Below are 21273 nucleotides of genomic sequence, written 5' to 3' on the forward strand. Positions count from 1 at the left end.
CACAAAGGCCATATGTTGGGATCACAAATATTGTGCTGTAATATTGTGATCCACTAATACCCCGATGGATTGTAGGGCAGAACGTTACGTAATTAGAGAATTAATAATAATAATCCCTGACTAATGTCCCTTGTAGAACTAAATGTCAGGTTAAATTGGATTGTAATCAGTGAGAATTAGAAATACTGTATCTCCAGTTCCTATATATACTCGCAGGTCTATGCCAGTGGCTGCAAGTAGGATTACACAGCCATGATGACCTAGCCAATGTCGGCCGGTAACGGCGTGCTTTCACACTAGCGGACAGTCATTACACCCCCGCTGTCTGTGCCATGTAGCCCCCCGCCGGGAACTGCAGATACAGGGGCTTCTCACAAAATTAGACAATAAAAAAGTTGATTTATTTCAGTTCTTCAATAAAAAAAAAAAAAGTGAAACTCATATATTAGAGTCATTACAGAGTGATCTATTTCACGTTTATTTCTGTTAATGTCGATGATTATGGCTTACAGCCAATGAAAACCCAAAAGTCATTATCTCAGTAAATTAGAATACTTTATAACACCAGCTTTAAAAATTATTTTAAAATCTGAAATGTTGGCCTACTGACATGTATGTTCAGTAAATGCACTCAATACTTGGTCGAGCTCCTTTTACATCAATTACTGCATCAATGCAGCGTGGCATGGAGGCGATCTGCCTGTGGCACTGCTGAGGGGTTATGGAAGCCCAGGTTGCTTTGATAGCAGCCTTCAGCTCATCTGCATTGTTGGATCTGGTGTCTCTCATCTTCCTCTTGACAATGCCCCATAGATTCTCTATGGAGTTAAGGTCAGGCGAGTTTGCTGCCAGTAAAGGACAGTCTTAGGCAGGCGTCACACTAGGTGTAGGGAAATACGGTCCGTATTTTACATGCGCAATAAGCTGCTTGAAAAAGGATATTACATCCGAAACGTTGCCACGCCGTTCAGGCAACAAAGTCCACTTATTTTCTTTGTGCTGCTTTCCTTTTTTTGAATATTTATATATATATATATATATATATATATATATATATATATATATATATATATATATATATATATATATATATATATATATATATATATTATATATCATTGACACACACACATATATAGATATATATACCGTATACATGTTTATATTTCATACAGCGCTAGACAGCAGAAAAGCCAGTAATTCTATTGCCGGCTTTTGCTTTCTCCTTCCCAAACCCGACATGATATGAGACATGGATTACATACAGTAAACCATTTCATATGCCTCCTTTTTGCATGTTCCTCACTAATAATGTTAGTAGAGTGTGTGCAAAATTTGGACGCTCTAGCTGTTAAAATAAAGGGTTAAATTGTGGAAAAAACTGGTGTGGGCTCCTGCACAATTTTCTCCGCCAGAGTGGTAAAGCCAGTGACTGAGGGCAGATATTAATAGCCTGGAGAGGGTCCATGGTTATTGGCCCCCCCTGGCTAAAAACATCTGCCACAGTAAATGGTTAATAAAACACACACACATTAGGAAAAAAGTATTTTAATAAAATAAAGACACAGGGTGTTGTAATAGTTTATTATACTCTCAATCCAAGTGACGACCCTCATTCTGTAAAAAAGGAAAAATAAAAAAACAACAATATCCCATACCTTTCCACCGTTACAGTCACGTCCCACGCTGTAAATCCATCTGAAGGGGTTAAATAATTTTACAGCCAGAAGCTCTGCTAATGCAGCTGTGCCCCTGCCTGTAAAAACTGGGGAATGAATGGAAAGCAGGGGAACGTAGCTAACTAGACTGCACCACCTGCTGGTATAACCTTATATGAACTGTAGCGTGAGAAAATATTCAGAAAAATTCCCTATCTATATCTCCCTATACTATGTGTTGACATTTATTTTATCTATTCTAACCTGTCAGTGTGATATTACTGTACACCGCACTGAATTGCCGGCTTTTCTATAGAACACCACTGCGTATTTCTCGCAAGTCACACTGGATACGTCTGTGTGTGGCGGCTCTTGAAGCAATGACTCCAGCAGCAGTCCACTCCTTGTGAATCTCCCCCAAATTTTTGAATGGCCTTTTCTTAACAATCCTTTCAAGGCTGCTGTTAGTCCTCTTTCACACTTCCATCTTTCATTTTCCATCATAATGCCTCGTTTTGTGATAGAATGGATCCTGTGAATTTGCCCGCAGGATGCGTTTTTTTTTTCTCATAGACTTGTATTAGCAACGGATCGCGATGCATGGCCACATGTTTCGTCTGTCGTGCACTGGATCCGTCGGAATTTGTCGACACGTCGTCTGGAAAAAACGTACAATGAAACGACATAGATGGTCACAATATTTGCTAGAACTCCTTCCATTTCTGCCACTTGCTCTAAACCCTCTCAAAGATGGGGTGTTAAAAACACTCAATATATCGGTTTCCATTATTTTCCAGTAGCCAATCACATTTGGGAGCCTCCCATTTGGAGGTATAGAAAACGGAACTGTCAAAAAAACGGATGAAACGGGTGAAAAAACGGGTAAGACGGATGTAACGGATCCAGTTTTTCGACGGAACAGTCTAGTGGATCTGTCAAAAAACTGGATCCGTTGCATCCGTTTTACACTATTTTTGACGCATCCGTCGATACATCGCGCCGACGGATTGTGACGGCCGCCATACGACGGAAGTGTGAAAGAGGCCTTATCCCGGTTGCTTGTGCACCTTTTTCTTCCACTCAACTCTCCATTAATATGCTTGGATTCAGCTCTGTGAACAGCCGGCTTCTTTAGCAATGACCTTTTGTGGCTTACCCTCCTTGTGGAGTGTGTCAGTGACTGCCTTCTGGACATCTGTCAAGTCAGTAGTCTTCCCCATGATTGTGGAGCTACTGAAACAGACTAAGGGAACTTTATAAACACTTAGTAAGCATTTGCAGGTGTTTTTTGTTAATTATTCTTACTTTTGGGTTTTCATTGGCTGTACGCCATAATCATCAACATTAACAGAAATAAATTAAATAGATCACTGTGTGTGTAATGACTACATATGAGTTTCACTTTTTGTATTGAAGAACTGAAAGAAATTTACTTTTTGATGATATTCTAACTTGGTGAGAAGCACCTGTATATATATATATATGTGTATATATATATATATATATATATATATATATATATATATATATATATATATATATATGTATGTATATGTATATATATATATATATATATATATATATATATATATATATATATATACACATACACACACATGCATACATACATACATGCATATATATATATATATATACAGCAAGTGTGTGTGAGCTGTTATGATCTGGTGGCCTAGGAGCAACATGAGACGTTCTCTTTAGAAGGTGGTACCTGTACTGACCGCAGACCCTGAACTTAACACGGCAACTAGAAGTAGCTGTGGAATGTACCTAACACTCCCTAGACATCTCGACACAGCCGGAGGACTAACTTCCCCTAAAGATAGAAACGGAAAACTATCTTGCCTCAGAGAAAATCCCCAAAGGATAGACAGCCCCCCACAAATATTGACTGTGAGAGGAGAGGGAAATGACATACGCAGACTGAAATCAGGATTAGCAAAAGGAGGCCATACTAGCTAAAAAGAAAGAATAGGACAAAGTACTATGTATTAAAACACTAGAAAATATCCACCACAGAAAATACAAATCTCCACATCTGACTAAAGACATGGAGGGTAAATCTGCATCTCCAGAGAAACAGCTAGGCTGCAAAAAATCCTTCACAGACTAAGCTGGACAAGACAAAACATGAAAATGCACAGAACTATAAGGTCCACAGCATGTGGACAGCAAAAACAAAGCCAGAACTTATCTTTGTTGAAATGAACAGCAAACAGGAGAGACCAGTCAGGGATGTGAATCCTTCAAAAACAATGGACAACTGGCACTGACTAAAGGATAAAGCAAGACTAAATAGCCCAGTCCAAATTGCCAAAAGTGGACACACCTGATAAATGCTGCGATCCAAAGACAGCAGCACTACCACTCATAACCACCGGAGGGAGCCCAAGAGCAGAATTCACAACAGTGAGCCATCTCACCGCGGCTCGTACATGCACGATGTCCTGATCTGACCATCGGTGTCAGTGTTGGTCAATATGTCAGGGAACTGCTCATACATATACATATAGGAGGACAACGGGAGTTTTTTGAAAAAGATACATATTTATTAGAAAACTAGTAAAAAAAAAAAAAAAAAAAAATTAACACACAATTAAAAAACACCAATGAAACATACCAGAGGGACATACATGTAGATATATATATATATATATAAAGTGTGGACCAAATGTAACCATACTCAAAATATGACACAAATAAGATCCTAAATCTCCTAAGCGACATCCCCTTGAGAAAGCAGTATAACGGCAGCGAAACGTGCATCGGGGGTAGCGCCCAATCCAGGGGGCATCTTCATGTGGTAAGATCCTTGGTTTATGTGGGGTCCCAGGAGAGATTTCTACAGTGATTTCTGGTGTTAAGGTACCTTCACACATAACGATATTGTTAACGATATCGTTGCTATTTGTGACGTAGCAACGATATTGTTAATGAAATCGTTATGTGTGACAGCGACCAACGATCAGGCCCCTGCTGGGAGATCGTTGGTCGCTGAATAAAGTCCAGAACTTTATTTCGTCGCTGGACTCCTGCTGACATCGCTGGATCGGCGTGTGTGACACCGATCCAGCGATGTCTTCACTGGTAACCAGGGTAAATATCGGGTAACTAAGCGCAGGGCCGCGCTTAGTAACCCGATGTTTACCCTGGTTACCATGCTAAAAGTAAAAAAAAACAAACACTAGATACTTACCTACCGCTGTCTGTCCTCCAGCGCTGTGCTCTGCACTCCTCCTGTACTGTCTGTGAGCCGGAAAGCAGAGCGGTGACGTCACCGCTCTGCTTTCCGGCTCACAGACAGTACAGGAGGAGAGCAGAGAAGCAGAGCGCAGCGCTGGAGGACAGACAGCGGTAGGTAAGTATCTAGTGTTTGTTTTTTTTTACTTTTAGCATGGTAACCAGGGTAAACATCGGGTTACTAAGCGCGGCCCTGCGCTTAGTTACCCGATGTTTACCCTGGTTACCGGCATCGTTGGTCGCTGGAGAGCGGTCTGTGTGACAGCTCTCCAGCGACCAAACAGCGACGCTGCAGCGATCCGGATCGTTGTCTGTATCGCTGCAGCGTCGCTTAATGTGAAGGGGCCTTTAGACACATATGGTTCCCTGGGACACACTTTATCTCCACCCTCGTTTGCGGTAGGATGTGTCTCCCTTTATTGCATTCATTACCTTCCCACATGCACACAGCCACAGTGGCTATACTTGCAGGACGTGGGGTGTGTAGGTTGTTTTGCCATTAGGAGGTATTTTTCTCCGCTCCTGGGGGTCGCTTAGGAGATTTAGGATCTTATTTGTGTCATATTTTGAGTATGGTTACATTTGGTCCACACTTTATATATATCTACATGTATGTCCCTCTGGTATGTTTCATTGGTGTTTTTTAATTGTGTGTTAATTTTTTTTTTTTTTTTTTTTTTTACTAGTTTTCTATAATAAATATGTATCTTTTTCTAAAAACTCCCGTTGTCCTCCTATATGTATATCGTTATATGGGGAGTAGCTTGTGAAGTGAGCCGAGATATGTTCTCTGGCCACTGTTCTATTATGAGTCTGGGTTTATTTGGTGTGCCAACTGCTCATACATGTATATAGCGTCAGGAATCAGGAGAGGTAGCGGTATATATATATAAAAATATAAAAAAAAAAAAAAAAGAATATATATATATATATATATATATATATATATATATATATATATATATATATATATATATATATATATATATATATATATTTTATTTTCCCAATGAAGACTGGCTAGGATGACTGATCTTATCAGAATGGGAGTCTGAACTCCATCTCTGGTCTCGTCACCGACAGCTGTCTTTCCCCCTGCTTTACACTACAGCTTTGCTTTTCACAATAGTACAATATGTGGAGGAGAAGACCAATGGCTAGAAGCAATATCGCCACAACCATAGAGTCTCTGTCTCTAGTGAATGGTGAAGGAGGGGGCTATGTAGGTTCGCAGTCTGCTGTAAATTGAGACGAGACCACCTGTAGCTGGGCCCCCATTACATTATAGAGAAACAAGCAGCAGACCCCTACCAGCCTCTTGGCCTCCATACTCTTCGAGCACTTCTCCTTTTGCCGGCCGAGGATAGTGACATAGTGCTGGACATCGGGGTCAAACATCTCGGCTCCGCAGAAGGCGCTGGACCAGCCGGGGCTGCACCGGTACACCTCAGACGGGCAGACGGACATGCTTTCTCGCTGCTTTACTTCTTCATTGTCTTCCGAGAGATCGGGACTGACGCACAGGCGGTTACAGTCGGGGAACGCTCTGAAGGCAAGGTTCTCCTCACTTCCCACCGGCTGATCCTTATCGGTGGTCCGCGCTGGAGAATCCGCCGTGCGGCTCTCCGTGCCCGTCATCGCCACCAAATGCGTCTCACAACCTTTAACGGGAAGAAGTAAAAAAAAAAAAAAAAAAAAAAAAAAAAGTCAGAATGCTTAATAAATAACAGAGAGGAGTCACAAGGAGAGATCGTCAGACAGCGGAATATTCGGGCTGAGAAGCCAAGAAAGTGTGGAAAATCCACTGGTGTTTTCACATTACAATGTGGACTGTAGATGAGCCGCTTTAAGGGGAATCCGTCAGCAAGATGTCACCCCCAAAACTATATAGACGCGCATGTAGCTTTTCCAAAGACAAGTCCAGCATGTCACGCCGCTTCTGAGAAATCAGTGTATTGATATGTAAATGAGGCTAAAAGGCTATGGTAGATCTGAAGCCTCGACCACTCCAGCTCTATTCTTCACCCAGCGCTGCCTCCTCTTGTTTGACCAACAACTCCTTTGCCTGAAGTTCCACAGAATAAAAGCGGTCAGTGACGCAGGAGGCGGCAGCGCAGGGAGGGGAATAGAGCTGGAGTGACGTAGGCTTAAGATCTACAGTAGCTCAAGAGAGGAATTCTGCTGACACACTCCCTTTAGTGATGAGCGAACGTGCTAGCACCTGCAGTGTACGGAGAGGGCCAAGTGCAGGAGCCAGTTCCATTGACCTGCATGGACGCCACATTTTGGGAGGGGAATAAATGAGGACACCGTGCAATACCAGACGCCAATACAAACAAAAGTGGTGCAGTTTCAAGGAAAAAAAAAAAACTGTTTTACAATCACAAACAATAACAAGTACATATTAAAAGCCCAAGCTGCGCTGCAGAGAGCATATTCACACCGGCCTAAAGGTTATTATACGCGGCGCTGCAGTCCTGCCCCATTCACATCAGTAGAGCAGAGCGGCAGCACAACCCATGCACAGCAGCGGTGCGCTTTCTGGGGGGCGGCAGCCATGTTTTTTCCAATGCTGTATGACCCCTGTAATGAATTGTAAAAATCACAAATCCCAGTAAGAAACACAATTGGGCAGAGAATAAGTCACGTACCTGGCGGCTTTGTATCCACGGTTGGGTCTACGTCCTCCGGGGACAGTGAATAGTGGCGCTCGGCTGGTGATTTCTGCTCTGCAGCACCACGGGAGGCGCCATCCGCAGCTTCTTCTCCATCCGACACGCTCGTATGCTCGCTGATTGCTGCTCTGCCTTGTTTCCTATTTTTTCTCGGTTTTCTCTGAATCTTCTTCAGGAGTTGAACAGGATTATTGTTCAGAGAGGAATTTGTCGCTATTTTCCTGCAGAAAACAAGAAGGAGCCGATCTGATGGTCACTAACTCCCAAAAAATCATTGCAAAGAGGTGCCCAGTGGGTGTCTGCCGTCTGAGCAACCTGCTCCCCACAGCCTGATGCAAAGTCTAATCCATGGGACTCTACAGGAAGTGGGGGGGCGGCAGGCGGGACTCTACAGGAAGTGGGAGGTGTGGGACTCTACAGGAAGTGGGGGGGCGGCAGGCGGGACTCTACAGGAAGTAGTGGGCGGCGTGGGACTCTACAGGAAGTGGGGGGCGGCAGGCGGGACTCTACAGGAAGTGGGGGGGCGGCAGGCAGGACTCTACAGGAAGTGGGGGGGCGGCAGGCGGGACTCTACAGGAAGTGGGGGGGGGGCGGCAGGCGGGACTCTACAGGAAGTGGGGGGCGGCAGGCGGGACTCTACAGGAAGTGGGGGCGGCAGGTGGGACTCTACAGGAAGTGGGGGATGAGGCGCAGGACTCTACAGGAAGTGGGGGGTGCGGGACTCTACAAGAAGCGGGGGGTGCGGGACTCTACAGGAAGTGGGGGATGAGGCGCAGGACTCTACAAGAAGCGGGGGGGCGCGGGACTCTCTAAAAAGAATTGGAGGGCACGGGAATCTCTACAAGTGGGGGGGCGCAGGAATCTCTCTACAAGAAGTGGGGGGCATGGGACCCTCTACAAGAAATGGGGGTGCATGGGACCCTCTACAAGAAGTGTGGGGGGTGTGGGACTCTCTCTACAAGAAGTGGGGGGCATGGAACCCTCTACAAGAAGTGGGGGGGAGTGAGACCCTCTACAAGAAGTGGGGGGGTGCGGGACTCTACAGTGGGGATGACTTTCTCTCTCTGCTCTCCTGTCTGTAACTGTGAACAAGCATAACAGAGAGGTGGCACAGGCAAGCTAGACACAGTGCATGCTGGGAAGTGAGAGGAACCAAGTCCCTGCACCTATAGTGATGGCAGAATACTATGGGGAGGAATAGTCAACTGAAAACGAATGGATTGCAAGTTACAGAGAATCGGGACATCTCCTGGACATTTTCAGCTGTATAACTTGTAGGGGAGGAGGGCAGCAGTACCGTAACCTTCCTGCAGATTAGTAATCCATGACAACTGCTGCTTCGCATTTAAGACCCATCAATGAATCGGGTTACGCGAGTGACACCTAGGACGTTCCCTTCTCACCCAGAGAGCAGGACACCCCGGCGGCTCTGTCCCTCTACAATAGCTGAATGTCGGGACTTTGCACCTATTCACTGCGAGTGGGGACAGAAGTGGCTGAATGAGCACGTTATGCCATCTCCTGTGCTCCCGATGTTCCTCTTTCCTAGCGCCACTCTTGTTCATAGGTGGTGCCCGGTATTGCAGCTTAGCCTTATTCACTTAAATAAGACATGGACCAAAATGGCGCTTTTTCTGGAACCCCATTTCTAATCCCAGACTATCCCTTTAAAGCGCTCTTCATCTCGATATCTAGAACAGCTCTCCCACAATGCTTTCCGTCTGTCCCCCTATGTCACCCATAAAATCGATTCCAGCCCATTTATGTCCTGGTGCAATATTTGTAGGATGACAGAGAGGAATATTATTGTCATACAGAAAATAAAGATTATTCAGATAAAAAAAATATATAATACAGGATCTGCTGGAAAAACACGTTCCATGTGCGGCACCTGATGGGTGGAGGAGATCTGCCATTGATTATCTTGTAAAGGTTTTCCAGCAGGAGGTCGTCCCAGTAGAGGTCACAGAACTTCTCGCAGATCGCGCTGGAGAAGGTCGTATGCTGAAGACCTTTCAGGGCAAGAATATATTCACCTACGCAAAAATATAAGAAAGAAAAGAAAAAAATAAAGAAAAAAACCTAAAAAAGTCATATAGACAAGGTGGACTTAAAGGGGTTGTCCAGGCTTGGGGTACAAGTCTGAAGTTACTCTATGCGAGTGCAGGGTGTGCAAGGATTCTCCAGCGCTGGGGCTGCGGGGTCATCTTCAGACAAGTATGCGATTTTCATACTTCCGGCCACATTGCGACTAGATGTGTCTGGCCTCTTTCAATTCCCTTGTATTGAGCGAGGCCGCCGACGTCTAGTTTGCAGGTGACTGCATCTATCAAATCGCATACTTGCAGTCACGTGCCGGCCAGCTACCAGCGGCGGAGAATCCTGACAGCAGGCACACCGACTACCTAAAGGGAACCTGCCAAAATCAAAACAAAATCAGACAGTTTTTGCTCTCATTCATTTCTTATTAAAATTTTAATCCATTCTATTACACTTTTTTTTTTGTTTGTTTGTTTGTTTACATCTCGTTGCCTTGGAGACTGACCACTTTTTGATAACAGAACATGCGCAGTGCTTACAGGCTCTATTCTTTTGACCTTGTAAGCACGGTGTTGAACCTGGCAGAGATCTCTAGAGCACACTGTTGCCTCCTAATCTTGCCTAGCTTCAGTGCAGCGCTTACAAACAGGACAGCGGCGAGGGTCGGTCTCCTAGACAACGAGCTGTAAACAAAAAAAAGAAAAGCGCTAATATCTCAAGAACGGCGGTAGATTTTAATAAGCAGTAAATGGCAAAAGTGCTTGTTTGTACAAACCCTATCCATCTAGGAAGATGAGAATAGCCCTTTAAAGAAGTTTGAGACTTAATCCTCTCCAATCCATTCTGATCTATAATACCCAAGACTCCTTTAATGGTGTCATAGACTTATTTGTAGAGCCAGGAAACACGTGCAATCATCCTCATGCAATGGGGGGGTGCAGGGGGCATGCAAGTCCTTTTTTTCTGCAGATCAGTAGCGGTTCCATGTCGACCCAACATGTCTCACTTAACCACTTGATGGGCGATAACCCATTTAGGCCGGACTGCCCCATTTTGCACTACCCCTTTCTGGATTTGACTACTTACCCATTGCAATATCTTCAACTCCATTTTCCAAGTAGCCATCAAATGCAAACTCCTCATGTAGGAGGGTCACCACTTTCTGCAGCGGAGAACCTGTGCATTTTCTAGGTGGAGATCCTCCATTAACCAAAGTGTCAGGTGAGGCGTTACTGGAGGGGGAGTCTTGCTTCCCCAGCCAATTATTGACAAGGGTGCCGTTCACAGAAGGTAGCCCATCGTTGGGAGAACTTGGTGGTGCTTTACTTTTGTCGGATGAGGCTGCTGGAGGAGATCTGGAGGACCCATGGTCATTACTAACCGTATCATTATTTACCATAGTACCAGAAGGGGGCATGGAGGGGGTCTTAATGGTCTTGGAAGCGGACCCGGCTGCCAGGGATACACTTGGGATATGCTCTGGAATACTGAGCTGGACTCGGACAAGAGTGAGATTTCCAGTTTTCGGATCCTGCTTCAGTAGATAATTATTGACAATGGGGCTGCTGGTCAGCGTGGAGGAGTTGGAAGACACCGAAGAGGCCGCCGAAGGGCTTTTGTCTTTCCGATCGCAAGAACAGTCCATAATACTGGAGTTTGGGTTAAAAGAAACTTTGGCTCGGAAAGAGTCACCGCCAGATTTTAATACTTGGCTCGATTTATCTGCGGCCACGTGGTTCTCTATGTCAGTCACGGATATGTCCTCTTCTACGTTTTCTTCGGGACTCACAGACGGTTTGGGGTTCGGTATTTGATTGCTGGAAGAAATATACATGTATTTAGAATAAAAAAAAGGTTATCCAGGGGCCCAAAACGCAAAAGGGTTAATCTATCGGGCTGTGCGATGATTGACAGTTCAAACTGGTACTGTGGTACTGCTGGTCCGAACAGAGTGCCCCCTTCCCCCCCAAATGTCGCGAGTAGAGGCAGCTTTGCGTCATCTGAGGAGCGCAAAGGAACCGAACCTGATCCCACCTATAGCAAAGAGCTTGTAAGCGCTGCCACTCTTGCCTAGGTAACCGGTAGCCTAACAGCTAATTGTCACTATATCAGTGGTCGTAACCATGGATACCTAAGCTACTGCAATGCCCTGCACACGGGGTAAGCAACATAGCGAATCAGAAGAACTATTCTACATTTCTAATCGGAGGCATTTGCTGATATTATTATACCCATTACATATTGGGATAGGATCTTGGAGATGAGAATACCCCATTCTCGTTCCTTTCGTGCTGGTACAGCAGCAGTCACACAATACAATTCAAGGTCCACACCTGCCGATGTCCGGGTTCTGCATAATAACGATAGGCTTGAAATACGTGGCTGGAGAGGTGAATGCCGCAGGTAGATTGGTGGGGAGATCCTTCAGCGGGACCGGTCCGCTCACTGCCATCAGCTTTGTTTGCGTTGCGACCGGAACAAAACCTGCGAATAGAAACGTTGATTTCATAAGTGTCCCGGCACAATGGCTGACTCCAGGCCGCTCTACATGGCCGATATGGGGAAGAACAAGGCTGGAGTCCTGGGTTCAAACCCCACCAAGGACAACATCTGAGTTTGTATGTTCTCTCCGTGTTTGCGTGGGTTTCCTCCGGGTTCTCCGGTTTCCTCCCACATTCCAAAGACATACTGATAGGGAATCTAGATTGTGAGCCCCATCGGGGACAGTGATGATAATGTGTGCAAACGGTAAAGCGCTGCGGAATATGTTAGCGCCATATAAAAATAAAGATTATTATTATTAAGAACAAGCCTTTGTAGGAACACGAGATCATCAATGTACATTAAGTGGTTATTCAGATCACTTATACGGCCTAAAGAGCAGAACTGTCGGCAGCACATCTCCTCGGGATAGCACGGGACGTGCTGCCGATGACCCCACAGGTGGCATTGGTCCGTGTGAAGGGGCTTTAAACAAGCGCTGATCCATCAGGTTATATCGAAGGTCATTAGCAGTTCAAGAAAGACCATCAATTGTCCCCTATGAAACGTTTGGGTGCCGATTATGGACATGAATGTTAGCTTCTGCTTACCTGCTGAAGACCCCGATACATGACGGCCCTCCTCGTCATTATATAGGCAGCTCTGCACATTCTAAGGGTAGGGAAAACAAAGGGATTATATTTTTACAATGATGATCAATGGCAGACTGTATGGACCTCCATCGGTTGCAAAGGTCAAGGGCAAATGTCAAAACAAGTGTTTATACCGAACAAAGTGTGAGCGGCACCAGATTTGCGCTATACGCGGCACTAAAAACACATATTCCTCGACAGTTGTCCGCTCCCACCCAATACACACGCTGATGGTGGTGCATGCATCTGGTTTTGAGGAGGGGGCGAGTTGAGTAAACTGTGATCTGACACCTCTGGAGGTGGCATATCTAAGGGCAATACATTTTGGTGTGCCTAACCTTTCTTACCACCTAGATAAGGTTTTGAAAGCCCCTTATAGGCGCAAAGAAGTCAGAGGTTCGGCCGAATTTCCTCAAATGTGTATGGGCACCTTAAGGTTGGCTGAAGCCCTGGGCCAAAATTTCAGGGTGAGATGTCCATGTCACCTCTAGGACCTGAACCCACCTTATCTCCCATCACTATAGAAGAGATTACCATGAACACGTGTGGCCCCGTACGCCGATATCTCTGCCTCTCCGTAGTCACCTTACATTTCACACGGGAGCTCCACACATACATGGTCACCAGAGATGAAGCGCAGTGGATGGTGGGAAACGACTGTTGCCCATTGGGCCGCGCTTTGGTTTTAACCTGATGACCTTTTAACAATCTTTTTTGGAAGACGTAATAAAAGATGAACTTTGGCCGCCTTTATTACTTTTTTTTGACTCCACTACACCTCTTCTCTGCTGGATGGGATTACCGGAGGAAGAGGAAGAAGACGAAGGTGAGGAGGAAGAGTGGAAGAGGAGGAAGAGTGGAAGAGGAGGAAGAGTGGAAGAGGAGGAAGAGTGGAAGAGGAGGAAGAGTGGAAGAGGAGGAAGAGTGGAAGAGGAGGAAGAGTGGAAGAGGAGGAAGAGTGGAAGAGGAGGAAGAGTGAAAGAGGAGGAAGAGTGGAAGAGGAGGAAGAGTGGAAGAAGAGGAAGAGTGGAAGAAGAGGAAGAGTGGAAGAAGAGGAAGAGTGGAAGAAGAGGAAGCGTGGAAGAAGAGGAAGCGTGGAAGAAGAGGAAGCGTGGAAGAAGAGGAAGCGTGGAAGAGGAAGCGTGGACGAAGAGGAAGCGTGGAAGAAGAGGAAGCGTGGAAGAAGAGGAAGCGTGGAAGAAGAGGAAGAGTGGAAGATGAGGAAGCGTGGAAGAAGAGGAAGCGTGGAAGAAGAGGAAGCGTGGAAGAAGAGGAAGCGTGGAAGAAGAGGAAGCGTGGAAGAAGAGGAAGCGTGGAAGAAGAGGAAGCGTGGAAGAAGAGGAAGCGTGGAAGAAGAGGAAGCGTGGAAGAAGAGGAAGAGTGGAAGAAGAGGAAGAGTGGAAGATGAGGAAGAGAAATGAGAGGAAGAGGAGGAGGAGGAAGAGTAGGAAGAGGAAGAGTGGGTGGTGGAGGCCTGAGGACAGACATGATGGCTTACAAGGTGTGTGCGATGCTCTGGACTATGTGGGCTTTATATAAGCTTAGAATGACCCCTCATCTACTACTTATCTGCCCACCTGATCCGTGAGGCCGATTAATCCTGCCAAAATCGCTTTACTGTCTAGTTTCTTTTGCTCCAGATATTTCCTGCAGACCTGAAATAAGAAGGATTACGCCATCAATAAGACCAACCACAAACAAGCAATAAGTTATGCATGTGCAATATATACAAACTGCTTGGTGGGATCCCACTCTGAGCCCACCCGCTCCACATAGTGCAGATGCCGGCTGTGTAATACGGCCAGCCTCTAACAGTGGTCAGTGGTGGTTTAACCACTTAAATGCCACTGTTGACAACTTACAGAAACATTTACGTTCCACCATTCTGGTGGCACAGCAGTTTGAGCCCATTATTCCCTGCAACGTGATTGGGGGGCTGGTATGGCAGATGGGGGGCTGCTGTAAGCCCCTGCTGCCATCTTAGCAGTCCTGGGCTTCATAGGAGAGAATGATGATTTGTACTATATTCTGTCATTCTGAGGTATTGCGGAATATGGTGCAAGCAATCAAACTATGAAAAAACGGCAGGTTCAAGTTCCCTAGGGGGACTAAAAATAAAGTGCATTGTAAAAATAAATAAATAGAGAAAATGTAAAAATAAATATATTCGGCACCACAACAATCTGATCTTAGAAAATATTTTTTAATTATTAAATCCATATAGTGAAGATTAAAATTACTGTTCCACCCCACCACCTCTCCTCCCACCCAAAAAAAAATGCAATTAATGTCATATATAGCCCAAAATGGTCCCAATACAAAACAGTATGGACCAAAAAAAGAAGCCCTGCCACAGTTACATCCACAAAATAAAAAGGGTTTGGGTCTCGGAAAAATCACGACACAAACCAATTATTTTATTTTTTATTTTTTAACACAGTTCAAATTTTTTTTAAACCACTAGAATAAAGAAAAAAAACAAAAATAAAAAACAAAATAAATTACTACACAAGTTTGGTATCGCTTTAATCGGACCGACCTACAGAATCCGGCTGTTAAAGCGAATAAAAAAAAACAAAAACAAGTGCGGATTTCCGTTTGGGGTAAATAGTAAAACACTTTTTGTTTCAGAATTCTGTGTGTACTCCACTTGGAATGTTTCTTTCCGGTTTTTCAGTTTAAGGTTTGGTAAAGTGAACGGCGTCATTCAAAACTACAACTCGTCTCACAAAAAAATAAGTCCGCATATGGCCATATCGACTAGGAAAGAGGAAAAATGTAAAATACGACACCCTTAATGGGTTAAATACCGCACTGCGGCACCGTGGAGTTTTACGTTCCGCAGCCGATCTCTTTACATGGCACAGAGCATAAAACCCACTAGAATAATGACATTTTCGGAATGCGACCACACAGGCACAGCATTTATTTATCCCCGGCTGCATCTGCCGTCATCATGTAACCCGATGAGCCTCCGGATGTGGAGCGGGGGAATGTCGCCGCGTTTTCTCCGCCAGGCACGCATGCATCTCTGTGCGGTTACCTGCGAGGCTTCACCTAAACTTGGCCGCTCCTCCGAGTCCCTCTTCGCCATCTGTAGCAGGAACCGTTTAAGCTTTTTGGGCAGCGCCAGCTTGTGATGAGCCGGGAAATTGAATTTGGCTGCAGACCATAAAATAGCTGCGATGCCATAAACACAGGCCTGGAAATAAGAAAAAAAAAGGAAAATGTGCAAAACGTTACAAACCACAGACATGGACACCGGGATACAAGACAGAGCACGTAAAAAGATAGGGCCGGGTTCACACCAGGAAACAAACGGCTGCAGACTGGTAACACGTCCGTCCGCTGATCGGCCTTGGTTTCATAGCAGACTGTGGTGCAGATGTGCACAGCACGATCAGCAATAGACAGTTCTGTGCAGTCATTGATCTCGGCAGCACATGTGCTGCCGAGCACAATGATCTTGTCACAAAGAGCCAAAATTAATGTTAATCAGCAGACTATTTACATGGGAAATCATTGCTACTAGGAAAGCTTATATTGTGATTGTACAGTGTTAGTGCACCGTGACGCACTTCGATCATTCCGCTAATCAGCCACTTTAGTGAAGACAATGGGACCTGACCACCCTCCTGGCGCATCTCTGAAGTATACACTTGTATTCCTTACCAGATTACAAAGCTGGAGCAGCTTTCTTAAAAATTCTGCATTTGCCATTCCTCCTGGACATGTATGTTTGGTGCTAAAAAACCCTCATCCAAGAGCGCGTCAAGGTGACCAAACAATGTAGACAGCGGTTTTGACGAACCCCTATTCCTTCAAGACCCCCATACACAGGCAGCATTGTAAATGACTGATCTGTCACCCTCATTCCCCAACAATTCAGGGACCCCCGGGACGTATTAAGACGGTGATCACAGGTTCGCACCATGGTATCGAATGTACATGGGTTCCACTCACACTATAAGCTGGTATATGTGCAAAGTGTAAGAGCGCGTTCACACGGTGACCATTTCACAGGCAAAAGCCAAGAAAAAAAATCAAAATGAGGATATATGGTGCTCTCTACAACAATTAGTAATAGTACATGTAAATAACATTGGGTACATGGGTAATGCTATTTTGATTAAAAAAAAGCATAAAAGTCATACAACCACGACAAGGTGACCCATCAGGACTGTCCAAACCTGCATCTAGGATTAAAACCTCACCATGTGTAAGTTAAACGACGATGGGTACATCTTGTCCAAGTACCCCGTGTTATTTACATGGACAATTAGTATTTACTTACTGTAGGGAATTTTCTAGTGATGAGCGAACAAGCTTGAAAAAGGCGTTATGTGCCAACTGAGTGACTTCAGCGTGCTCGAAAAAGTTGCTCAACTCGCTGACGCTGCATGTCTCACGGATGCAACACATGCAGGGGTTACCTGCTTATAAGGCCAGTTTATTAGGCAATCCCTGCATGTGTTGTGGCTGTTGAACAGCCGTGTGACATGAAGCCACGGCGACTCGAGCATTTTTTCGAGCACATGGAACATACTCAATTAGGACACGCGCATGCTCAGATAACACCTTATCAAAGCACGTTCGCTCATCACTAGATTTGCTCATTTTGTTGTTAACATTTATTTATTTTTTTTAAAGTCATATCATCAATTTATTTTTACATTTCCAGGAAGAGCAACAGAGGGATGACAACGAAGAGATGCTCCTGCACTGTTCTTTTCAGGCCGGGTTCACATGAGCGTATTTCACGGTCTGTATACAGACTGGCCTAATGCAAATTTAGGCATTTACTAAAAATCAGACGTCAGGGTCCTCTTTAAAGGGTACACTCTTCAGCATTCTCTGCATTGGGCTACACAGAGGATGGCGCCACTTTTAGTTGTCCAGGGGGGCTCTAATCACTGGTGGGCCCCCCGACATCAGACATTCATCATCTATACTGTGGATAGGTGCTAAATGTCCTTCAGGGACAAACCCTTTAAGACGACCTATATACTATATATAGCTGATCTGGTAATTTGTAATGAACAACAACTACATCTGCAAAACTCGTGCACTTCTTCGCACCTGCAGGTGGCCGGAGCGGCGCTGCTGCAGACGGTAGTGCAGCGCGTGGACGCAGCCAGACATCTGAAGCCGTCCTGTATTATCTACTAATTAGCCACAAATATGGGATAAATCCCAGCAAGCGCTGACAAGACTGAAAAACATCTTGTCATACACTTCAGCTTTGGACACAAAGGAGAGGTCTGGCACATGTCCCACATCTGGTTTCTGGCACAGCGGTCCCTATGGGAATGTAGTGTGATGGTGCCCGCGCCCTAGGAGGGGCTTGCAGTGATTTTAACCCCGACCATGGCTGCAGCACTGGAAACCTCAGCTCCTACATCTCTACGAACACTATATTTAGCCGCCAGAAAAACAGATCCATGTGTGCGCCAGATGTGCGCTCCCTACAACAGAGCGAACTGAATGTAACACTTTGTTTTTTTTTTTCATCTTGCACGGAGCAGCGAGATGTTTTTGACACGGCGATAAAACTTTCAGATCACATTGGAAAGGGAATGTTGCATTGTACCTTTTCGGTCCCAGATCCATCTCCGTCAGGGTCGTACTCAGGAGGAACACAAAACGCATCAAAAGGCTCTGAAAAAAAAAAAAAAAAAAGAAATGAAAGGGGAAAAATGAAAAAGTATGGAGGAAAAAACCTATAGCCATCCATCCCCCTTATGGAAGTGTGCAACATGCGAACGATGTGAAGTCTTAATGTCTGAACCCTCTAAGGACACAGCTGCTTCAGCTTTTCATTCTCACCTTGGAATAACAAGACATATTTTTTCCCTATCACATATGGTAGCATTTGCTGTAACAAGAAAAGAAAAAAAGGCCAGAAAAGTATTCTTTGAGGAGTGTGGGAGGAAAAAGGAAAAAAAAAAAAAAGTTTTTATAGCACAACTTTACGTTGCAGCTCAGCAGAACTACGGCTAGGAACTATCAGGCTAGATGTGCAGAGATTCAGCAGCAGCAGGGAAGAGGGTCACTGAGGAACTATCAGGCCAGATGTGCAGAGATTCAGCAGCAGCAGGGAAGAGGGTCACTGAGGAACTATCAGGCTATATGTGCAGAGATTCAGCAGCAGCAGGGAAGAGGGTCACTGAGGAACTATCAGGCTATATGTGCAGAGATTCATCAGCAGCAGGGAAGAGGGTCACTGAGGAACTATCAGGCCAGATGTGCAGAGATTCAGCAGCAGCAGGGAAGAGGGTCACTGAGGAACTATCAGGCCAGATGTGCAGAGATTTAGCAGCAGCAGGGAAGAGGGTCACTGAGGAACTATCAGGCCAGATGTGCAGAGATTCAGCAGCAGCAGGGAAGAGGGTCACTGAGGAACTATCAGGCCAGATGTGCAGAGATTTAGCAGCAGCAGGGAAGAGGGTCACTGAGGAACTATCAGGCTATACAGTGGGGCAAAAAAGTATTTAGTCAGTCAGCAATAGTGCAAGTTCCACCACTTAAAAAGATGAGAGGCGTCTGTAATTTACATCATAGGTAGACCTCAACTATGGTAGACAAACTGAGAAAAAAAAATCCAGAAAATCACATTGTCTGTTTTTTTAACATTTTATTTGCATATTATGGTGGAAAATAAGTATTTGGTCAGAAACAAACAATCAAGATTTCTGTCTCTCACAGACCTGTAACTTCTTCTTTAAGAGTCTCTTATTTCTTCCACTCATTACCTGTAGTAATGGCACCTGTTTAAACTTGTTATCAGTATAAAAAGACACCTGTGCACACCCTCAAACAGTCTGACTCCAAACTCCACTATGGTGGAGACCAAAGAGCTGTCAAAGGACACCAGAAACAAAATTGTAGCCCTGCACCAGGCTGGGAAGACTGAATCTGCAATAGGCAAGCAGCTTGGAGTGAATAAATCAACAGTGGGAGCAATAATTAGAAAATGGAAGACATACAAGACCACTGATAATCTCCCTCGATCTGGGGCTCCACACAAAATCCCACCCCGTGGGGTCAGAATGATCACAAGAACGGTGAGCAAAAATCCCAGAACCACGCGGGGGGACCTAGTGAATGAACTGCAGAGAGCTGGGACCAATGTAACAAGGCCTACCATAAGTAACACACTACGCCACCATGGACTCAGATCCTGCAGTGCCAGACGTGTCCCACTGCTTAAGCCAGTACATGTCCGGGCCCGTCTGAAGTTTGCTAGAGAGCATTTGGATGATCCAGAGGAGTTTTGGGAGAATGTCCTATGGTCTGATGAAACCAAACTGGAACTGTTTGGTAGAAACACAACTTGTCGTGTTTGGAGGAAAAAGAATACTGAGTTGCATCCATCAAACACCATACCTACTGTAAAGCATGGTGGTGGAAACATCATGCTTTGGGGCTGTTTCTCTGCAAAGGGGCCAGGACGACTGATCCGGGTACATGAAAGAATGAATGGGGCCATGTATCCTGAGATTTTGAGTGCAAACCTCCTTCCATCAGCAAGGGCATTGAAGATGAAACGTGGCTGGGTCTTTCAACATGACAATGATCCAAAGCACACCGCCAGGGCAACGAAGGAGTGGCTTCGTAAGAAGCATTTCAAGGTCCTGGAGTGGCCTAGCCAGTCTCCAGATCTCAACCCTATAGAAAACCTTTGGAGGGAGTTGAAAGTCCGTGTTGCCAAGCGAAAAGCCAAAAACATCACTGCTCTAGAGGAGATCTGCATGGAGGAATGGGCCAACATACCAACAACAGTGTGTGGCAACCTTGTGAAGACTTACAGAAAACGTTTGACCTCTGTCATTGCCAACAAAGGATATATTACAAAGTATTGAGATGAAATTTTGTTTCTGACCAAATACTTATTTTCCACCATAATATGCAAATAAAATGTTAAAAAAACAGACAATGTGATTTTCTGGATTTTTTTTTCTCAGTTTGTCTCCCATAGTTGAGGTCTACCTATGATGTAAATTACAGACGCCTCTCATCTTTTTAAGTGGTGGAACTTGCACTATTGCTGACTGACTAAGTACTTTTTTGCCCCACTGTATGTGCAGAGATTCAGCAGCAGCAGGGAAGAGGGTCACTGAGGAACTATCAGGCAATATGTGCAGAGATTCAGCAGCAGCAGGGAAGAGGGTCACTAAGGAACTATCAGGCCAGATGTGCAGAGATTCAGCAGCAGCAGGGAAGAGGGTCACTGAGGAACTATCAGGCCAGATGTGCAGAGATTTAGCAGCAGCAGGGAAGAGGGTCACTGAGGAACTATCAGGCCAGATGTGCAGAGATTCAGCAGCAGCAGGGAAGAGGGTCACTGAGGAACTATCAGGCCAGATGTGCAGAGATTTAGCAGCAGCAGGGAAGAGGGTCACTGAGGAACTATCAGGCCAGATGTGCAGAGATTCAGCAGCAGCAGGGAAGAGGGTCACTGAGGAACTATCAGGCCAGATGTGCAGAGATTCAGCAGCAGCAGGGAAC

The 21273-nt window shown here is 45.2% G+C and overlaps 1 protein-coding gene across 1 annotated transcript in view; it reads right to left on the bottom strand.

Annotated features, from left to right (window-relative positions):
- The window catches only part of KNDC1 (kinase non-catalytic C-lobe domain containing 1), a 127943-nt gene that overhangs the window by 52148 nt on the left and 54522 nt on the right, over positions 1–21273 (bottom strand). The window contains exons 9-17 of the mRNA XM_069753825.1: positions 18356–18423; positions 15809–15967; positions 14343–14420; positions 12724–12784; positions 11965–12115; positions 10718–11448; positions 9483–9627; positions 7568–7812; positions 6228–6577 (exon numbers count right to left, since the gene is read on the bottom strand). Of these exons, the coding sequence (XP_069609926.1) occupies positions 6228–6577; positions 7568–7812; positions 9483–9627; positions 10718–11448; positions 11965–12115; positions 12724–12784; positions 14343–14420; positions 15809–15967; positions 18356–18423 (1988 nt within the window). The remainder of the gene's footprint in view (positions 1–6227; positions 6578–7567; positions 7813–9482; positions 9628–10717; positions 11449–11964; positions 12116–12723; positions 12785–14342; positions 14421–15808; positions 15968–18355; positions 18424–21273) is intronic.

Source organism: Ranitomeya imitator, chromosome 2 (assembly GCF_032444005.1).
Source record: "Ranitomeya imitator isolate aRanImi1 chromosome 2, aRanImi1.pri, whole genome shotgun sequence".
Lineage (NCBI taxonomy): Eukaryota > Metazoa > Chordata > Amphibia > Anura > Dendrobatidae > Ranitomeya > Ranitomeya imitator.